The sequence below is a fragment of the Bos mutus genome, chromosome 9, assembly GCF_027580195.1.
Source record: "Bos mutus isolate GX-2022 chromosome 9, NWIPB_WYAK_1.1, whole genome shotgun sequence".
Lineage (NCBI taxonomy): Eukaryota > Metazoa > Chordata > Mammalia > Artiodactyla > Bovidae > Bos > Bos mutus.
This window is the reverse complement of record NC_091625.1, coordinates 28052078-28071835: the sequence shown is the minus strand read 5'-3', so window position 1 is coordinate 28071835 and position 19758 is coordinate 28052078. Positions and strand designations below refer to the sequence as shown.

Sequence of the window (19758 nt, the reverse complement as noted above, 5' to 3'; positions counted from 1 at the left end):
GACTTAGGCATTAACTTTATAAATATCTCACCATATATGGAAACTATGGAAATATTCTTCTGTTGTGTGGTTTCAAGATCAAAAAAAAAAACAAAACAACTTCTTATTTGGGGAAATGGACAGTCACATTGCTAGCAGAGATTTTAAATAATTTATGAATTGTTTTTAATTAACTTTATACTGGGAGATAATGCCTATGTCAAGTTCAAATCATTCAACTATACAAGGAAATGGATATCAATTCTTTTGAGACTTTTATATTGAGTCTAAGATGATTTGGCAAGCTAAATTTGTTAATTTCCTGCAAAAGATGCTGATCTCTTCAAAACTTGATTGGATAGTGTTTCATAGATAGCAGAACTTACAGAATTTTTTTTTTCATTGCAAATGAGTATTTTTATCTAAATGTCACATTTTCCTAGGAAGAAAATGTTCATTTTCAGAGTAATCTCCAATCTAAAGTTCTGAACCACTGCAGCAAAATTATCAATTTTGTTTTATATATTTTCTTGATTATGCATTTCTACAGACTGAGTATTAGCATACTAAATACTCAGTAATATCAAGTTCTAATCAGCTTATATTCAACTAAAAATTTTCATGAAAACATAAATGGAATTTTAGATTCATGTTACACCTTTCCTTAAGGTCTAAAATGTCTATGTAAACACTTTTAACTGTAATTTTTTAAAAAGACACCAAGCTACACAACATTATATCTTCCATTTTTCTCTGATATATTCACCAATGACATACTCTGTCTCAAAAACCTGGCAGTAAATAAAACATGCATTCTCTTTTTGTACTAGTACTACCGTTAATACTTATGTACCTCTAAATCAAAAGGAAAATATAAACATATTTACACCATGCATAAAAATGTGGTTTGATCTTAAATCTTATAGATAAAGTTTAGAGAAGCTGAAAGAATATTTTTTTTTCTAAGCTCACACACCATTTTTCCTAAAATAATTATCATTAATGACAATCTGTTAGACACTTCATCTAATTGAGAAATACCAACAAAGAAAACAGCATTTATTCTTTAGTGTATTGTCAAAGTTTCATAGATGCAAATGCCACAGTATGTTACAGCTACCAGTTGATAGCTATTAAAAATCTAAGGTTCAAGAGGGAGGGGACATATATATACACTTATGACTGATACATGTTGATGTATGGCAGAAACAAACAATATTGTAAAGCAATCATCCTTCAATTAAAAATATATAAGTTTAAAAATTTTTGAGGATAAAAGCCTTAAAAAATTATGATATTGTAAGAGTAATAAATAAATAATAAAATTGTAGGGAGCTTCATTCCATTAAATACACAATAACTTTCACTAGTAGACAAATTATGTTGCCTCCTGGTTTGATCAAGTGATTAACCATTAGGAAAACTGTCTATTTGTTTAAAAAAACTGAAGAGATCACTTATCATATCACTTATCACTTATCATACAATGGGAAACAAAAATACAAACAATTCAAAAAGATGTTATGATCTAGACAAATTAACATTTACAAATGAAAGTTCTATAGGTAAATTTTGAGAAAAACTGATTCACAAAACAATACAAAGTTGAGTAAGTATGCATATTTGTTTAACACAACACATAATCAGAGCAAGGAACATTTGGTAAGTCAGCCTTAAAAATTAGCATTAGCATTGTCTAAGCAGAAAGTTAAATGAGTAAGCTGCTGAAATACGCTTTTTGTTTTTTCAAGTTTTAGTCAACATACTTGCTTTAATGTGTTTTTCACTTGGAGCTGTTAAGGACAAAAAAAAAAAATAATAAGATCTAAATCAGTTATAAGTGTCCTTGGATCTCTCTAAAATAGTTTTACAGCTATTTTCATTTTTAAAAAAGACTATATTATAGCCTTGTAAACTAAAGAAAAAAGTATATCTGAGAAAAAGAACATACAATGTTGTGCTATTTTCTTTTATAAAATTTAAATATATTAGGGCTTCCTTGATAGCTCAGTTGGTGAAGAATTTGCCTGCAATGCAGGAGACCCCGGTTCAATTCCTGGGTCTGGAAGATCCACTGGAGAAGGGATAGGCTACCCACTCTGGTATTCTTGGGCTTCTCTTGTGGCTCAGATGGTAAATCTGCCTGCAATGAGGGAGACCTGGGTTCAGTCCCTGGGTTGGGAAGATCCCCTGGAGAAGGGAAAGGCAATGCACTCCAGTATTCTGTCCTGGAGAATTCCATGGGGGTAGTAAAGAGTGGGACAGAACTGAGCAACTTTCACTTTTACTTTTATGAACCACAGATTTCTGATATTCATATACCTTCTCCCTACACAGAATGCTCATTCATGACTCATTCATTTTGTTTTCCATTTTAAATTATATAAGAATCTGATTGATTTTATATATAAGCCAATGCAGTTTCCTTAAAGTCTCAAAATGGAATGAAAAGAAGAAAGTGAATCAATCAATTATCCAATAGTTGTGAGAAAAAGATTTCAAGAAATTTAAATTACTGCATTTTGTCAAATATTGGATAGTAATGTTTAGCTATTAAAACTCTTAAAACTGATTATACCTATCATCATTCTTCATGTCTCTCCATGTTTCTATTTCTCTGATGTATGCTCTAATTCAACTTTCTGCATATGTACACATGTAAGAATATATGTTATGGCCAAATGGTGGGAACATTACCTTGGAATACCTAATGTGGTGAAAGTGAGATTATTACATATAATAAATTATTTAAGAGTTATTTATATTTATGTTTTTTCAAAAATATATTATCATATGTGAATGTGATAATTTTTTTTTCAATCAAACATTATCAAGTGCCCAAAATGTTCCTGACATTATAATAGGCACTGTGGGGATAAATATATAAAAAACGATCCTTATCTTCTAATTTCTATTTAAAATGGGAAATAGAAAAGGTAATATGATCATAAAAGTATGTTAAGTGTTTTTATATGGAAAATAAAATGATGCCATGGGAACTAGTTGGAGAATCACCTAAATGATTTGGGTTTGCTGAGGCAGTTTTACAAACCTGAAAGAAGAATAAGAAATGTGGTTTTGAATCTGACTTGCTATGGTTTGTGATATAGGTAGAAGTAATTTAGCTAGATTTGCTTGGTTATTTACATAATATTGAAAATTTTTATTTTGTGCATGTGTGCTAAGTCACTTCATTTGGGTCCAAATCTGCGACCCTATGGGCTGCAGCCAGCTAGTCTCTCTGTCCATAGAATTTTCCAGGTAAGAATACTGGAGTGGGTTGTTGTACCTTCCTCCAGGGTTTTTTCCCAGCCCAAGGATCAAACCTGAGTCTCTTACATCTCCTGCATTGGCAGGCAGGTTCTTTACCACTAGTGCCACCTGGGAAACCCAATTTTTATTTTAATGTATCACTAATGTAAATGCTATTTCCATTTAAATATATTATGATGGGAGGAGTGACTAATGGACATTATATGAGGCTATGACTACCTACACACATACACACACAGATCATTAAAGTTCCTTGATCAGGAAATACATTTATTTTCATTTGAAACAACAGGGCAAGTTAAATGCCTGGAAACTTTAAGAAAATCATTTGATATCTACAGGAACTGAATTCTTAGTTTTTGTTTGTTTGTATGTGTGTTTTTCTGCTTGTCTGATTCTCAATTTTTTTTCCCTCATTCAAATGTAAATAGATTGGAGACATAATCTACTTCTCTCACTGCAACTCCCCTATGTACTCAAGATGTGTCAGTAAAGAACATTTTGAATAGACAGAGAATATTTGCTAGAAGTAAATATTTCATATTTAAAAACAAAGCAAGATCAGATGCACTTACAGGAAGGGTTTTGCTTTTATTTTTGTTTTTCACACTAGACTATAATGGGGCTTCTCACACACTGCATTGACAAATCCACTGGGGATGTTAGGAAGTTTCAGATTCTGATTCAGAATCTCTGGAGCCAGAGATTCTGCATCTCTAACAATCTCTCAGGAGACCCTTACACTGCTGGTTCACAGAACACACGCTGAGTAGCAAGAATGTAACATATTACTCGGCTTCCATTTTCTTACATGGCCTTGACACTAACTCTATGTCCAGAGCTTGGAAAAATAACATCTCATAAGATGGAAGGATTTCCTGCCCTTTCCCCCTATCTTGGTCCTTACCCCCTGTCTGAGGCTGCAGCATTAATAAAGCCTGGACATCAGATAGAAAGACCCCTGCAGCCCCAGTCTGACTCACCTGACTGTTCCTTCTTTGGTGACTTTGCTGAATCAAACAAGAAAAGAAAAACAAAATTAACATTCCATGCTATTTGATGGCATTTTAGTATTTAATTGCAAATTAATATCTCAAAATTAAGAGGATGGAGGAATTTAAAAACAGTTACCTGGTTCCACGTGTTGTTCTTTCTTTTCCTGTTCTGAAATATAGTATTTTTGTTATTATTATTCCAATTTTATTTTCCAACTTAATTGTTCTAACACAAAGAAACATGCATGTACTAGTGCAGTATTGCACCAATAATAGCTGCCATGAAGACTAATATTGATGTATATTTAAAATGTTTTTCCATTTCTCAGTTTTTCCTCATAGAACAGCAATAAAGATGTTCTGAATATGAGAGGAATTAAAATTTTTCATGGATAAGAATCTAGAAAGATATCATAAGGTCTATAAAGGATGGAAAAAGTTTAAATTTTCTTACTGACTAGATCAATATGTGGAGAAGGCAATGGCAACCCCCTCCAGTACTCTTGTCTGGAAAATCCCATGGACGGAGGGGCCTGGTAGTGCAGTCCACTGGGTCTCGAAGAGTCGGATACGACTGAGCGACTTCCCTTTCACTTTTCACTTTCATGCATTGGAGAAGGAAATGGCGACCCACTCCAGTGTTCTTGCCTGGAGAATCTCAGGGACGGGGGAGGCTGGTGGGCTGCTGTCTATGGGGTCGCACAGAGTCAGACACGCCTGAAGTGACTTAGTAGCAGTAGCAGATCAATATGAAATAAATTTGGGATAAAAAGTAAGCAATAAGGATAATTGTTGCAGTTGCTTTAAAATAATCCTCAGATAAGGACGAACAGACTTCTGAACTTTTATAAGGTGAAATTTTCTTGTATTGAAAAGATATTTGTTTAGCTAAGACAAAGGCTTTGCTGAGGCAGATTTAAGACACTAAAAATAGACTAAGAATTTTCAGGAATAAGCAAAACACACTTCCCTTGTTTTTAGGACAAATGCTTCTTACAGAGTCCTTTTCAGACAGTGTTTCTTTTTAAGAACCCACTTTTTCCAGTATTATATGAGACAAAGCATTATTCTGGCCTCAAGATTAAGGTGACATTTATGTTAAAATAAGCACTAATTTTATATGAAGTGCAGGTACTAATTTTATATGAAGTGCTATTATCTACATTTCTATTCTTACTTATTTTGCCTTGACAAGCTTGTCAAGTTAATTTAAACGATTGTCAAATGCTTTAACATAGACATATTTATATCTGATTTTTTAAAGAAAAAGAATGAGATTTCTTTAAGTTTTATTTGGTGCATATATTTTTGACACTAGAAGATGTTTATGCTGAAAGAGTTCTTAGAACTTTATTTAGAAACATAGAGTGTCATCGAACCTCCTAAGGTCATCATCTCATTGATCTCTCAGGTATACAATTTTTTTTTTTACCAGGTTTGTAGTTGTGAGGGTATAATGAGTGATTTAGCCACTCCCAAGATAGCAGGCAGACAATAAAACAAATAAAACGGATGGCTTGACCAAGTGTTACAAGTCAAAAGGAAGAAGCACAGGTGACTTAGTTAAAATTAACAACACAATTAAGAACTTTACCAAAAATTGTCTGGAAAACATGGAATAATTAAATGCATTGCTTAACTTATTGCTGAGCTGAACCACCAACTACAAAAATATTTCTAAGAAATTTCTAAAGTGATAACAATCAAAAAATACTGGAAGTAGATTTGGGTATGCATCAAAATCGATTACGAGCTGTCTGTGAGATTTCAAAGTTAAAATAAGGGTCTTCCAATCATATCAGAATATTATTCTGTAAGTAGAAAAACACCTGTGTTAATTTGGGATGATATGCAAGAAAAGGCTGTCAAACATTTATTATATGGGATAATTCAAGATGTAATTATTGAATTGTCTTAATAAATACAAAAAATTACCCTTATATCTACAGGGACTGTGAAATGATATTTACAACTGATTTTTAAATTTTTTTTACTTTTTATTTTGAAAAAAATATAGATCATTAGAATTGACAAAACTATACACAGGAAGGTCCCATGTACACTTCCCCCATTTCCTCTACCATGATTTGTATTAAACTGAAAAACAAAACAAAATAAATAACTAACAAGTTGTGGTTATAGCAAAATAAGAATATAGGATTGGAGAAGTATAACTGAATAAAGTAATCTTGAAGTAAAAAAATATGTTACTAAATCCAATAAATTCAACGATATGACAATAAGAACAACAAAAGCAGGTCCAGATGATAAACTAGAGCAAATAATTTATTTCGAGGAAAACTCTTTTTTCCTGTCGTTATTACTGTCCAAGTCACAACCCACAGAACTTCCCGAGGAGGGAGACAGTTGGGATGCTAAACAAATGTCTGGGAAGGCATGTTTATTTATCAAATATATCAATACTGTGAAGATTATCAAGGAGTCACAGTGTCTGTGGGAACTTTTGAATCATATAGATTGTAATAAAGTGAGTGCCTTAAGGTTACATAAATATGTTACTTAATACCATTTTTCAAATCTCCAGTTGTCCTCCATTTCCCTGCTGGTGAAGTGGTGTATAGAGTGTTTTCTATATCAGTGTGCCACTGCCCACCAGATGCTGTGCCCACACAGAAATCTAGGACCGAAGGATCACAAACTTCTCTGTAGATAGATTGCTCCCCCTGGCTGAGCTGCAGTACAATTTCATGACTCTCTTCACAGGACTTTCTAGAGCACTTTTATGACATGAGGAGTCTCAATGCCCTAAGTTTTGCCAGACCAGAGGGCACATAAATTTTTTTTAATTGGTATATATTTTTAAACATGTTTTTAATTTCTCCTAGAATTCTTAAAGTACTACATACCTGGGAATTGATGGCTTTTAATGGCTAATTGAACAGGATTAAATTGATAATTTTTGTTTCTGTCTGTTCAACATACCCTATATCTTCAGAGAAGAGTATACATTTGCAAAAGACACAACCTCAAAGTATCAAGCTTTACTGAACTGTCGGCAAGCAAGCTTTAATAATATGTGTTAAACACTGGGTGCTGCCTAAGTTATGCATCCTAAACAAAGCAGTTTCACAGAGCTCATAGTGCTTGTAGGGAAAAAGAATCATTTTATGGACAAAATGTCATATACCATGCAAACACACCAAAATATTTATGGATTACAAGAAGAAAGAAAGCAGAAAAGAGACTGTAAATCTAGCCTGAAATAGAATTTCTCTTCTATTTTCAACTACAGAACTAACCAGATTACAGAGACTACATTTACACTAACATAATATAATACCCTTTTGGTTAATGGAACAAAGTTATATTTTTTGGTGATGACTGTGGATATTATCGGAGAAGGCAATGGCACCCCACTCCAGTACTCTTGCCTGGAAAATCCCATGGATGGAGGAGCCTAGAAGGCTGCAGTCCATGGGGTCGCTGAGGGTCGGACACGACTGAGCGACTCCATTTTCACTTTTCACTTTCATGCATTGGAGGAGGAAATGGCAACCCACTCCAGTGTTCTTGCCTGGAGAATCCCAGGGACGGGGGAGCCTCGTGGGCTGCCGTCTATGGGGTCACCCAGAGTCGGACACGACTGAAGTGTCTTAGCAGCAATAGCAGCGGATATTATTAGATGACTGCATGAATTTGAACAGGACTCAAAGAAATTAGAGTGCCATGCTTTTCAGTTCACTCTGACCATCCCCTCCCTGGGTTGTATATTCTTTCATTCTGAAAAAAATAAAGAGTTCCCATGCATAAAACATTGAAAAGAAAGATTCAAAACCACAAGTTTAAGTATAACAGCAAGCCAATAGTTGTAGTAAATAGAAAAAAATATATACTTTGCATGCATTTCCTTACTTTTTCCCTTGGGTAGTTCTGTTGAAAAAAATATAAATAGAAAACTGTTGCTCATGAAATTGTCAAAGATAAAATATACTCCCCCAACACACTGATTTGATTTTAATTTTTTAAATCCCTCCCCCCATTCTCTCCCCTTAAATTTCACAGTAAGTGTTGACCTGAGGTATTGTTGACTATTATAGGTGCTTCCATAAGTTGATTGTAAAGCATTATTTGACAATGGATCTAAGATGATACTGTTTAATCATTTAAAATAATTATATATTTTAGTCTTCTTTAAATACATGTGAACATATAAACACTCTGTACAAATAAACACATACAAACAAATACAGAAGACCCAGGTATACTTGCCACATAGTTTATGATTCTATTCAAGACTTAAATGATTCAGTTTTATTGATGCTGGTATATCCAAGATTAATTAAATTTATGCTTTCTAGCAAAATAAATGCTTGATACTGAACATGGCTCAATTTCTTGTCCAGCTAACATTTCTTTAAAAATAACTGCCAAATATTTTTCATAGAATTATTGTCAGTAAAGACTCAACTCTTTCTCTTTGTCTCTCATTATTTCTCTCTTTTTAATCCCATATATATTTTTTTCTTTCATGGGAATCCTTTAAAAAGGAATTCTGCTTGGGGTTCATTAAACATAAGACAGAAAAAGGAAATATTCCCAATACCTTCTGTAGGTGTTTTTGTTTTCTTGGAATCTGAAAACACAAATATAAATTATTGATAAAACAGACAAGAAAAATCAGCAACTGATAAGTGCACATCAAAATGTCCATACACTCTGAAATCATTTTAAATGAAATGGATTGATTGCATGATGTATTTCTAGAACATGGGGTTTAAAGATAAATTATTGTGTTTTTGAGAGGAGGATTATTAGGTTAAGGTCGGAAGTGAGAAACTAGAAACTTTAGATGCATAAAATATAGAAAACTACAAAGGAAGATATTCATACCTAATTTGCAAAGAAAGTACATTGTGTCTATCAAAGCTAATGACCTTTTAATAAAAAGTCAAATTGAGCAGATATACTATTTCAGTAGAGATTGTTTGGAATCCCTGATTTTAGTTGGCAATTTCCTCATTTGTTCAATCTATAGCAATCCAGGGGAAATGCACAGTACTCTCTTTGAACTGATATATCTCCAATAAAAACATGAAATGACTCCTATTATAATGAAAAGAAACAGGAGATGATGGCTCATGGGTTACTGATGAACACAAAATCTACTTAGTAATTGCTATGTAGTAATGTGCATTCAGTGATCAAAAGGCATCTCTTTAATTTTTAGTCTTTTGGGTATTCAGCTTATATCTGAGAAATTTATTATTTCCAGTATTTATACCATGAAACTATCTGTTCCTATCACTTGAAATTAAAAACAAGTTTTTAAAAACATGTTTATTTTAGGATTGTTGTTCAGTCGCTAAGTCATTTCCAACTCCTATGACACCATGGACTGTAGCCCATCAGGCTCCTCTGTTCATGGGGTTCTCCAGAAAAGAATACTGGAGTGGGTGGCCAGTTCCTTCTCTATATTTTAGGATGGAGGCATCTTTTTTTTTTTTTTTTGTTGGGATAGAGGCACTTTAACTTAGATTTTTGTTTAGAATATTTTATCCTATTTTTTCTTTTACCTCTTCTGTAACTTAGCTTTGGAATGCTCTGAATATTATTGAAAATAGAATAATAATAATGAACGATGAATTGGCACTTGCACAAGATAGGTAAACTGTTCTCTGGCTGACGATCATTTGGCTTAGAACCTACGCCAACAGATATTCACTAACATTTGGCTAGTTAATGGATTTGTGTGCTTTTTGGTGACGTAGACAGACTATGATTATATTTACAAATGGACCTAAAATGACTGAAGATGACAGTGAGTAGGAGACTGTTCACAAAAGGCAGTTAGATGGTCAACTGAATTGTTTTATGAGAAAATGATAATCAGCAACAGAAATAGTGTGGTGAAAATAATAACAATTCCATAGAAGTAGAAAGATGAAAACACATTTTAGGAGAGCAACTTGGGAAAAAAAAGATCTAGAAAGTGATTAAAATGAGCATGCTTTCTGAAGCAATAATTTCACTTATAGATTTCCAAGGAGAAAAATGCAAACCTATCTCATAGAAAGATGCTTTGTTTCTGACATTGTTTTATACCTCTAAATAATGGGAGTATTAATCAGTACCCTCCATGCAGTAGGAGAATGGTTCAGGGGATTCATAGTATATACACATAATTGAAAACTACAGTCATTAAAATGATGTTTTGCAACTTCTTTCTGAATTTCTATTTTTTCTGTAAGAGGGTTATATTTCATGTATAAGAGAAAAACAAACCTTATTTTTAAGCAACATATCCTTGAAACTATACACTTATTTATTGAGTAAATATTTATTAAACACCACTGTGCTTAGCATCGTTAGTAAAAAGAACTTCTGACTAAATTTTTCTTAATACCTGCCACCTCACCCTCAAAAAACAATCTTTTTCTTGCTATTCAGTTTCTCACCAGGAAGTATAATAAAGTGGGTGAGATTTGTGATCTAAAACAAATGTGCTCTGCAAGCAATTTCTCATTCATTTCCTTCAGGAGTAAATACCCTAATTATGTAAGCAGGTAATTCAAATACTAGAAAAATATTTCATAAACAACTCCATACAAGAATGCAATAAATGCCATTTGTCATTTTACTCGTATTTAGCTATAATGTCACTTCTATTTGGAGACATATTCTCATATTACAACAACAATTCTCATATTACATGGGCTGGAAGTGTGAAGTGAACAGTTCAATGGCCCACACAAGTTATTAATTAGTTTGGCTCTAGTATACTGGAATAGGATTTATCCCTGAGAGGTCCTGTGATTCTCACTGAGCAATCTTTTGAGCCCAGAGTACAGCCTAATGCAAACCACTGAAAGATTATGGTGGGCACATGTCATTCAGAACTGCAATTGAAGATGAAGCTGGGGAAGAAAGGTAGAACAGACAGAGGATAAAATGGGCTTATTAGAACTGGATTATTTTCAATCCCTCTGTTTTTAAACTAGATGCTGGCACGGGGTAGGGGTGAAAAGCTTAATACAATATGGGTAAGTCTAGAATTCCCGTTGTTTTTAATCTACTGTTCTTTCCTCTGGTAGTAAGAATAGATAAAATATTGTGTGTACTAAGTCACTTCACTCGTGTCCAACTCTTTCAACCCTGTGGACTGTGTAGCCTGCCAGCCTCCTCTGTCCATGGGCTTCTCCAGGCAAGAATACAGGAGTGAGATGCCATGCCCTCCTCCAGGGGATCTTCCCGACCCAGGAATCTAACCCACATGTCTTATGTCTTCTGCATTGGCAGGTGGGTTATTTACCACCAGTGTCACCTGGGAAGCCCCGATAAAATACTGTATTAGCTATCAATTGTTCTGTAATAAAAGAAAGAAAAGGATATGAACTCCAGGGTCAGGTAATGTATATCACTTGTTGAAACAGAGAAAATATTTCACAAAGTAGAAGTGTAAAAAATAACAAGTCATGCTATTTTTGATTTAACTGGATCAATCTAATTTACTGATCTAATCAAATTGGTCTTTAAAAAATTCAATATATTTGCTGTGAGAACTGGGAGCTATAGTGAAATGTACTTAAAATGTCATCATAATTACAAGTCTCTTCGTTAGGAGTCAACAGAGCAGCAGATTTATATAAGTAAATACCTGAGCAACCAAAAATACAATGCTTGAAACTGGAAGATCACATACTGACCCTGAAGAGCCATTAGTACCAGGCCTCAATACTCATGTTACTAAACTTCATTATGCTCTCTCAGCATCCTGCTGAGATGGCTTAAAATATTATAAAGACTTACTTGCTGAATATATCTCCCTACAGGCCATCTGCCCAATAATCTGAACAACAATCTTCTATTAAGAACATAGAGGCCCACAGCAGCTGTGATTTAAAGGCAGTGATGTATTTGCAATCTGTTCATCACTCATTCAACTTTAGCCGTGTATCAGGTATGCTCTATTATGTTCATAATGATGCCAGAGAATAATGAAATTCCAATTGGAATTAAAGGGAAAAATTAACTCTCTGATAGGCTAATAAACCAGGTAATGAAGTATACCATTTGTGAGTGTGTGTATATGGAACTTGCCAATTGACATCCTTATTCAATTACAATATCAGAGACTTTGCATTGTTTTTTAGCATGACTCCTCTTCAAATTTCAATGATAAAGTCCTAGAACTTAGGACCAATTCTCACATGGGTTTAACTCTATTCAGTTTTGCCCTAATTACAGTAAATAATAAATCTTATCTGGCTAGTTCTCAATGGAGTTGTATCCTTCAGAACATAACCTGTGTTGAAACAGGTTTTCCAGCCCCTAGAATTTCATCAATGAAGCTGGTGTTAGATGAATGAGATCAATCTAGATCTGCTAGTACATCTCAAGTAGCAGCTAGAGACAATATACGCTTAAGACAAAATTGTTAATGTGTGTGTGATCAGTCATGTCCAAATCTGTGATCGTATGGACTGTAGTCCATCAGGCTCCTCTGTCCAAGGAATTTTCCTGGCAAGAATACTGGAGCAGGTTGCCATTTCCTACTCCAGGAGATCTTTCTGACCTGGGGATCAGACTCACATCTCTTGTATCTCCTGCATTGGCAGGTGGATTCTTTACCCCTGTGCCATTTGGGAAGCCCCATATTGTTAATAATTGACTAGCAAATTCCTAGACCTAAAAAGCTCAGTGTAATATAACTCCTACATTCAAAAAGCTAAGATCATGGCATCTGGTCCCATCACTTCATGGCAAATAGACGGGGAACCAATGGAAACAGTGACAGACTTTATTTTGGGGGGCTCCAAAATCACTGCAGATGGTGACTACAGCCATGAAATTAAAAGATGCTTGCTCTTTGGAAGAAAAGCTATGACAAACATATTAAAAAGAAGAGGTATTACTTTGCCAACAAAAGTCCATATAGTCAAAGCTGTGGTTTTTCCAGTAGTCATGTATGGATGTGAGAGTTGGACAATAAGGAAAGCTGAGTGCCGAAGAATTGATGCTTTTGAACTGTGGTGTTGGAGAAGACTCTTGAGAGTCCCTTGGACTACAAGGAGATCCAACCAGTCCATCCTAAAGGAAATCAGTACTGAATATTCATTGGAAGGACTGATGCTAAAGCTGAAATTCCAATACTTTGGCCACCTGATGCAAAGAATGGATTCATTGGAAAAGACTCTGACGCTGGGAAAGACTGAAGGTGGGAGGAGAAGGGGACGACACAGGATAAGATGGTTGGATGGCATCACTGACTCGATGGACATGAGTTTGAGCAAGCTCCAAGAGTTGGTGATGAACAGGGAAGCCTGGCATGCTGCAGTCCATGGGGTTTCAAAGAGTTGGACAGGACTGAGTGACTGAACTAAATATAACTCCCAATTGAAAAAAAAAGTCCTTCCTTGTCTGCATTGTGAAAATTTGAGTGCCTGCTCATATTTCTTGTGGCTATATTTATCTTAAGATTCCTAGATATTAATGATTCATAATAAATATCTGTTGAGCAATGTACAAACTAAGGAAATGTGTTAGTCCCTGTAGGGGATAAAAGTGAATAAGAGATGGTCCCTTTAATCAAAGTCTTAAAGTCAATTAGAATAGAATGAAAATGATGCAAAGAATAAGAAGTACAATGAGCATAAGGTAAATAATATTAAGGAGGTACACATAAACTCTGAAGGAGGACTATAAATGAAAGAGAAAAAATATTTCATTGGGAGGATCAAACATTCCAGAGCAAAGAGAATTTAACTCTGAAGGAGGACTATAAATGAAAGAGAAAAAATATTTCATTGGGAGGATCAAACATTCCAGAGCAAAGAGAATTTATCTTGAGCCCTAAAAACACTGAGTATTCATAGAAGGAAAAGGCAAGGGCAAGATCTATTATGATAATAGCAAGAACAATAGCAGCACATTGTATCTGTATTTGAAAGTGGTTTGCTATAGATAAAATGCATAATACTTAAAGGAAGAATGTGGTGAGAGTGCAGGACATAGGCTCCACCACGGTGCCCTGGCAACTTTTGTTCTAGGTATGCATGCCATTCAGGCAAAAGTCTGAACCACAGCTAATCCTGAGTCTGGCAGGATGCCTTGTGTCCTTCTAGAACGTAAGGGGATGAGCCTCTGAGGACTTGCTATGAGACCATTTTCCTTGTGCCTCTCTGTTCTACTGCCTGTCAAAGCTGTGTCAGGACCTACTATCTCTTTTTTCTTGTAAGATCTCTTTATACACACCACAACATTCATCATATAAATCATATAATTTCTAAAATGCGCTGAAATATTTCCCATGTATATGTATACTGACTTCTATGCCTTGATAATAAGTACATTAATATGTATTAGTTGACTTTATTATGATACTATGTAATAGTAATAACCAACTAAAACAGTTTCTCCTCAGATCTATTGACTCTTAGATTCTGGTTTAACAGAAGTAGAATGTGACCCCCCTCCCAAGCTCTTATATGTAAAATTCTGATACAACTAAATTTAAAATATAACACTTTTCTTATTTTTCTCAGATCAGATGAACACTAATTAGAAAATAACTGTCATTTTCAAAGTCAGAAGTGATTGCTTATCTCTACATGTGACTTTTCACTGAAAAAATAAGCCTAGATGAACAGGGGTGATATCTAGAAATCCTGTCTAATAGTCAGGATGTGCATTAGAAACATCTCTAAATAGAATCACAGAGATTTAGAGGGCCTTAACAGTCTTCTCAGCTTGAATAAAGTTTAGACAGTGTCCTTCTTGACTACAGGCCCCTGACCTCCCTTTTATCAGAGCATTTACTTTAGAAAATTGTAAATTCTTTCTCTGTCCCTTTGAAACATAAATCTTTTACAACCAGAAATACCTTTTTCAAGATCTGTAAGATATCACTTTGGAATATAATCATCTAAGGGGATGCATAGTCCTATATGCCAGTCAATGAGGAAGGGTAGGAGCCTAATTTCCCAGGGAACAATTAGGAAATCTAAAGGGCCTCATCACATTGACCAGCTCCTACCCCAAGTAGGAGTTGAGAGTTAAAGTTGAGAGTTCAATTTCTCCTACTGTAAACACACTTGACCCCTTTGCAGCAGTCTTGAATAAAGTCTTCCTTGCCCATTTAAGTCCATCAGGTGCAGTCTCTCTTTGGCAACAGAGAATAAATGACTCCATATCAGGACATCCTGACAAAGGGAGGTGGAATGCAAGGGATGGATTATGACTTATTTGCAACTTAATAGAACAAAGTAACATCAATCGCTTGTCAGTGTCACAGATATAAGTAGTTGCTATGAGAAAATTGGTCTATATTTTACATATTTTTGACGTTTAATAAAATTTCTAATGAAATAGAAGGCCCAAGATTTTGAGAGATGGTGTTTCACCCCCTACATATTGAGAAATATTAGATTAAAATTACTGTTTAAAAAAGTGGTTCACCCTTTAGTGGGAGGAGATGTAGAAAAAAACACAATCACACAAAATATATGCACATAATAGATCCAAAGTAAACATAGACAAGCTGGCAGTCAAACTTCCACTCTGACTTTTGGTAACTCGTTCACATAAAAAGCATAAAGGAACTCTGTATAAAACATACCTTCCTTCTTTTCCTCTTTTTTAGTAGGTGCTGAAATAAGGGAAAGAAAATAGCATTAAAACATATTAAATAACTATTCTTCAGAAAACTGGGAACATGCGAATGTAGTGCATGTATTCATAAATTTAGTGGTTATCAGTGAACAAACTAACTCATCCAAATTTGAAAATAAGAAAGTAAGTTGAAAATAATATTCATATGAAGTTTTTTTTTAATTCAGATATAAACACAGAACAAAAAGAATAAAAATATGCTGTTACACAGACAAGTAGTTAAAATAATGTGTTTAGCATAATTCCATTTTAGGTTTGAAATTGTTATATCTGAGCAAATCACAATCACTTCTAAAATAAAAGGACTGAAAGTCGCTCAGTCATGTCCGACTCTTTGAGACCCCACTGACTGTATAGTTCCCAGAATTCTCTGGGCCAGAATACTGGAGTGGATAGCCTTTCCCTTCTCTAGGGGATCTGCCCAACCCAGGGATCAAACCCAGGTCTCCCGCATTGCGGGTGGATTCTTTACCAGCTGAGCCACAAGGGAAGCCTGAGAATACTGGAGTGGGTAGCCTATCCCTTCTCCAACGGATATTCCCGACCCAGGAATCAAACCGGGGTCTCCTGCACTGCAGGCAGATTCTTTACCAACTGATCTATGAACTAGATCTATGCAAAAATAATGGAATATATAAATTATTTGTGCCTAGTTACTGAAGAATTACATACCAGTTTATTATACATAGTTATAATACCTGTATAAAATGTATCATTTCTGAAAGAGTTACTAAAAATTCCACCCTCCTTTTAGCAAATGTATACCATCATTTACAAACAGAAAAGGCATAGCACACTTTAATTACCTTTGAATCTTGACTTCCTCTGTGGTGGAATTCACCTAACCCTAAATCACAAGTCTAAACAGGATCCAAGTTATAGTTTACAAATGTTACTGGAAGCATTTGAGGGAGGCATTCAGTCATCTGGGAGTTGTTCCAAGCGAGGTGACCCTAGGTTCTGTGTAACGTTCGTTCTGGGGCCAAATCTATGATGCCTTAAGCCACATTAATTGAATCAGAGATTGTGTGCATCCCTTAAAGCAATTCCTTTTGAGTGGATTAGAATTTGGGGGACCACTTTCAACCAATATCCAGGACTACACTGGATCTATACTTTGTGCTACAATTGCCAAAACACTTTCGTGTACATTCTCTCTTTGGCCGTCATAACAATCTTATGAGAAAGGCAGGCCAGAGTAAGGAACTAAGCCTTAGAGACATCAGATGATTTACACATGTTCACACTGTGTAGCAGACTGTGAGCAAGTAGCAGAACTGGGAATAAAAATCAGGAACAAGAGACTCAAAAGGAATATACTTAAATTTATTAATGTATAACAGGTCATTTTTATCTATTTTCTAAATGTTATTAACACGGCATTATTTTTGTAGTAAAAAAGTAAATTCACAAGTAAATTAATTCTATTTGGTTCACATTTGTTTCTTTTAAAGGAGTTTTAATTAATAACACACAAAATATAGAGAGGATCTATACCTATATTGTTTTTAAGTTAAGACATTCACCTGTTCCAATGATATGATAAGGACAGTAATGAAGATACTAAGATGCACTGTAGGATATCAGCACTGGCCAATAGATTTCAAAGCCATCAGCCATTATTTCAGCAAATTCTTTGGAATTGACTCAATAGACTTATTTGTAGTTAGTTCTTTACTTAACAAATAAGAATTTACCTCAAGAAACTGCATAATTTTCAAAAATCACCCACCATGTATACATTTGATTCTCTAATTTGCTTAAATGTTCACATTTTACCTGGAGCTTGTACAACAAGGACAAGAATTGAATGGTGTTATCCTTTTAGATACTGCAAAGAGGATTTTGCTTAGTTTTTCTCTTACAATTATCTCCACAATATCTCCCAAATTTAAGTTATAACCTCTCTCAAGAAGGATCAAAGAGTGAAGGTAGAGGGTTCTTTAAAAAAATAAATAACTTAAAACAACATATCTCATGTCTTTATAATGACAACAACCTTTTATAACTACCACTAACTCTATATTTACTTAAGTCATCCACTTACCAACAATGCATTTTTTCCTCCAGTTTATTTTTCAGTCATGCTACAAATCCAAGTCATCACCTCTCCCTCATGAGAAATCCCACTTCCTGAAAATCACTTTGTCTTAAAATACTTTGGCATTTATTATCTTTACAATTCAACTTAGCACTACTAGGTAGCCAATTTGTGTTATTACTTAAAGTTTCCCAGTCTCCAAATTGCAATCTCCTATAGCATAGAGACCTTCATTTCATAGACTTCTCAGTGCCTCAAAACACTAAATGCTAAATGTACTTCCAAAAAAAAAAAAAAGCATGCTAAATCTTAATTATAATTAAATATGTACATACACATACAGAATTTATCTAAAACTAGGTTTAAAATATTTAGTTATAAAAATTAAAAAAATAAACAATAAAGTCTACTTTTAACCCACTATAAACATCACTGTTAATTTTACCACTTTATCCAACAAAGATATCAGTCTTTGCTATAGCAATATTGCCATTGTTTTTAAGCTGCCTTCACACGGAGAACTTGCAAATATTAATTAGTACTATGAATAATTTAATTGGGCAGCTGTGGTGTTATAAAACCTGTCTACAAAGGGTCTACTGAGTCTGTGCACAGCACAAGTGACATTCATCCCTATTTGGTGTGTCCCTGCTTTGAGGTGTCATTACAATTCAGTGAACACGTATATCCATCTCCTAACTTTTGCCTTGTACACGGTGTTCAATCAACACTTTCATCCAATCTCCCTAAAAGGATAGTTCTAACAAGCCTTCAAAACTCTACATTATTATTCACTCGACAATAAATCCTTTATTCTTAAAGAATAAGTTCTGAGGCTGCCTTATCCAATGTACTTAGAATGTAAAAGTAAAGAGTCCATGGCCCCAAGCTCAAGTTTGAAGTAGATTTCCAGATAGCTCTTCACTTCTCTCCCCTGTACCCTCTAAAATGAGGCTAAACTAACACTAAATCCCAGCCTCAGATCATAGTTCCACATCCACCATGGCCTTCAGAAACCTCTGGGCTGGTGCACTGGGATGACCCAGAGGGATGGTATGGGGAGGGAGGAGGGAGGAGGGTTCAGGATGGGGAGCACATGTATACCTGTGGCGGATTCATTTCAATGTTTAGCAAAACTAATACAATATTGTAAAGTTTAAAAATAAAATAAAATTAAACTAAAAAAAAAAAAAAGATAGACTGTGCTGGGTGATTGTGCTTTCTTTCATAAGAACCTATGTGTTTTAACTGCAGTAATTCTTGAACCAGTAGACATTCGTCTTACGGAATTTATTCATGAATAGAAAACACAAAAGAGATGATGATGTTTGCCCTGCTTTTCCCATAATATTTATTATATTCCTTATCAGAACTCTTCTAAAGAAGAATAATGATCAAATCATAATTCTTAACCATTCTAGCATATATATATTATATACAGCCTCATTGGTCTGATGGCTAGTCAACCCATTTTATCAAATGTTCACTAGATTGATTCAACATACAGTTGGGTTCAGGATTAAACGTAACAGAAAATTTTGGATCAAATGTAATCATGTCATGTGCCGAGAAGTCTGCTACAAGGGCCTTCTGCCCAGAAACAAATGTCCCACCACCTAAATACATCTCCTTTACCGGTCAATACTGTATAATGTGGCATGGTGGTGGTTTAATCACTAAGTCGTGTCCTACTCTTTGCAACCCTATGGACTATAGCCTGCCAGGTTCCTCTGTCCCTGGGACTTCTCAGGCAACAACACTGGAGTGGGTTGTCATTTCTTCCTCCAGGGGATCTTCCTGACCCAGGGATCAAACCCGGGTTTTCTGCTTGGCAGAAGGATT

At 34.8% G+C, this 19758-nt stretch overlaps 1 protein-coding gene across 50 annotated transcripts in view; it reads right to left on the bottom strand.

Annotated features, from left to right (window-relative positions):
- Window positions 1-19758, bottom strand: part of TRDN (triadin) — a 415022-nt gene that overhangs the window by 121214 nt on the left and 274050 nt on the right. For all 50 annotated transcript variants that reach the window (XM_070376309.1, XM_070376300.1, XM_070376303.1 and 47 more), the window contains 6 exons: window positions 15823-15852; window positions 8812-8841; window positions 8121-8138; window positions 4384-4416; window positions 4236-4262; window positions 1746-1772 (listed from right to left, as the gene is read on the bottom strand). In XM_070376309.1, the coding sequence (XP_070232410.1) occupies window positions 1746-1772; window positions 4236-4262; window positions 4384-4416; window positions 8121-8138; window positions 8812-8841; window positions 15823-15852 (165 nt within the window). The remainder of the gene's footprint in view (window positions 1-1745; window positions 1773-4235; window positions 4263-4383; window positions 4417-8120; window positions 8139-8811; window positions 8842-15822; window positions 15853-19758) is intronic.